Below are 1,317 nucleotides of genomic sequence, written 5' to 3'. Positions count from 1 at the left end.
TGGAAAAGGGGCGTGTCTGTGGCCCCTGCCAGGGACTCCGCGTGCATCTTCCCACCCAGTCCTTGCAGTGACCCATTTTCCCAGTAAGGAAACTGAGGCCCAAGTCGGTAGTTCCCGGGACCTCAGCTCTCCCAGAGTCCTGCTCCCAGTGCCCCAGCCCAGGGTCAGGGCCTCTGCCCTGTGGTCTCATCTGTGCGGGGCTCCCGGTGACAGCACAGGTGCTTCGGCGCGCTGCCCCGACTCATGGTGACGTGACGCCTCCCCCCAGGTGCCCGCAGAGGCCCTCGGCAGCCTCCAGCCTCCTGTCCCCGTCGCACCTGCCATCCACAGCAGGGGGCAGTGGGTGACGCTGCCGGCACCCCTGGACACCGTCAACCTCCACCTCCGGGCTGGGCACATCGTCCCCCTGCAGGTGCGCGGGCCGGCCACCTGAGCCCTCTGCCCAGAGGAGGGTCTGTCCCCAAAGCCCCAGGCAGAGATGACAGCACGTGAGGGTGGGGGATGGACCGGGCCGGGGAGGCACGCTCGGGGCGCATGAGCCGGGCAGGAGACACCTGCTCCTCTGCACACGCGGGGCCTCACGTCCCCCCGCGGGTCTGCCGGGGCCCAGTGCGCACCAGGGCCGTCCAAGCCCCTCGGCCGCAGGCTGTCCTTTGGGTCCTGGTTTCCTGCAGCACGGAGCCGTCCCAGCCCAGCGTCCTTCCTGTCCCCGCTCTGGAGGCCTCTGCCAGGCCTGACACAGTGACACGTGCGCCCCCTCTTCCAGGGCCCTGGCCTCACAACCACGGAGTCCCGGAAGCAGCCCATGGCGCTGCTCGCAGCCCTGACCGCGAGCGGGGAGGCCCGAGGGGAGCTGTTCTGGGACGACGGGGAGAGCCTGGGGGCCCTGGAGCACGGTGCCTACACGCACGTCGTCTTCCTGGCCAAGAATGTGAGTGTCGCCCCCCCGAGCCCGGGGGGGTCACCGGGGCCCCTGTCCCAGCCGAGTGGAGCAAGCAGGGCCCGGGGGCTGGCCACCCTGACCTCGGTCCTCATGCACCACGACCCGGCTGGCATCCCCAGGGTGTGCGCGGGGCCCCATCCCGCAGGTCTTTGCCGGCCACCAGCTGACCATTCCCACCTCTCCCCTTGGCCAGAACACCGTCACGAATGAGCTGGTGCATGTGGCCAGCGAGGGGGCCAGCCTGCAGCTGAGGAAGGTCACCGTCCTGGGGGTGGCCGCCGCCCCCACGCAGGTCCTCTCCGATGGCGTTCCTGTCTCCAACTTCACCTACAGCCCTGACACCCAGGCAAGGGCCCGGCAGATGGGCCAGAGGG

General features: G+C 70.1%; 1 protein-coding gene across 1 annotated transcript; it reads left to right on the top strand.

Moving 5' to 3' along the window:
• Positions 1-268: 268 nt before the first annotated feature.
• Positions 269-1,295, top strand: LOC115285230 (lysosomal alpha-glucosidase-like; the record flags this gene model as incomplete). The annotated part of the gene is made up of 3 exons (XM_029931555.1): positions 269-412; positions 767-931; positions 1,137-1,295. Coding segments are annotated over 3 exons (468 nt in total), but the record flags the coding sequence as incomplete, so codon positions are not given.
• Between the last annotated feature and the right edge of the window lie 22 nt (positions 1,296-1,317).

This window comes from Suricata suricatta, unplaced genomic scaffold (assembly GCF_006229205.1).
Source record: "Suricata suricatta isolate VVHF042 unplaced genomic scaffold, meerkat_22Aug2017_6uvM2_HiC HiC_scaffold_5631, whole genome shotgun sequence".
Classification (NCBI taxonomy): Eukaryota; Metazoa; Chordata; class Mammalia; order Carnivora; family Herpestidae; genus Suricata; species Suricata suricatta.
This window is presented reverse-complemented; position numbering and strand designations above follow the sequence as displayed.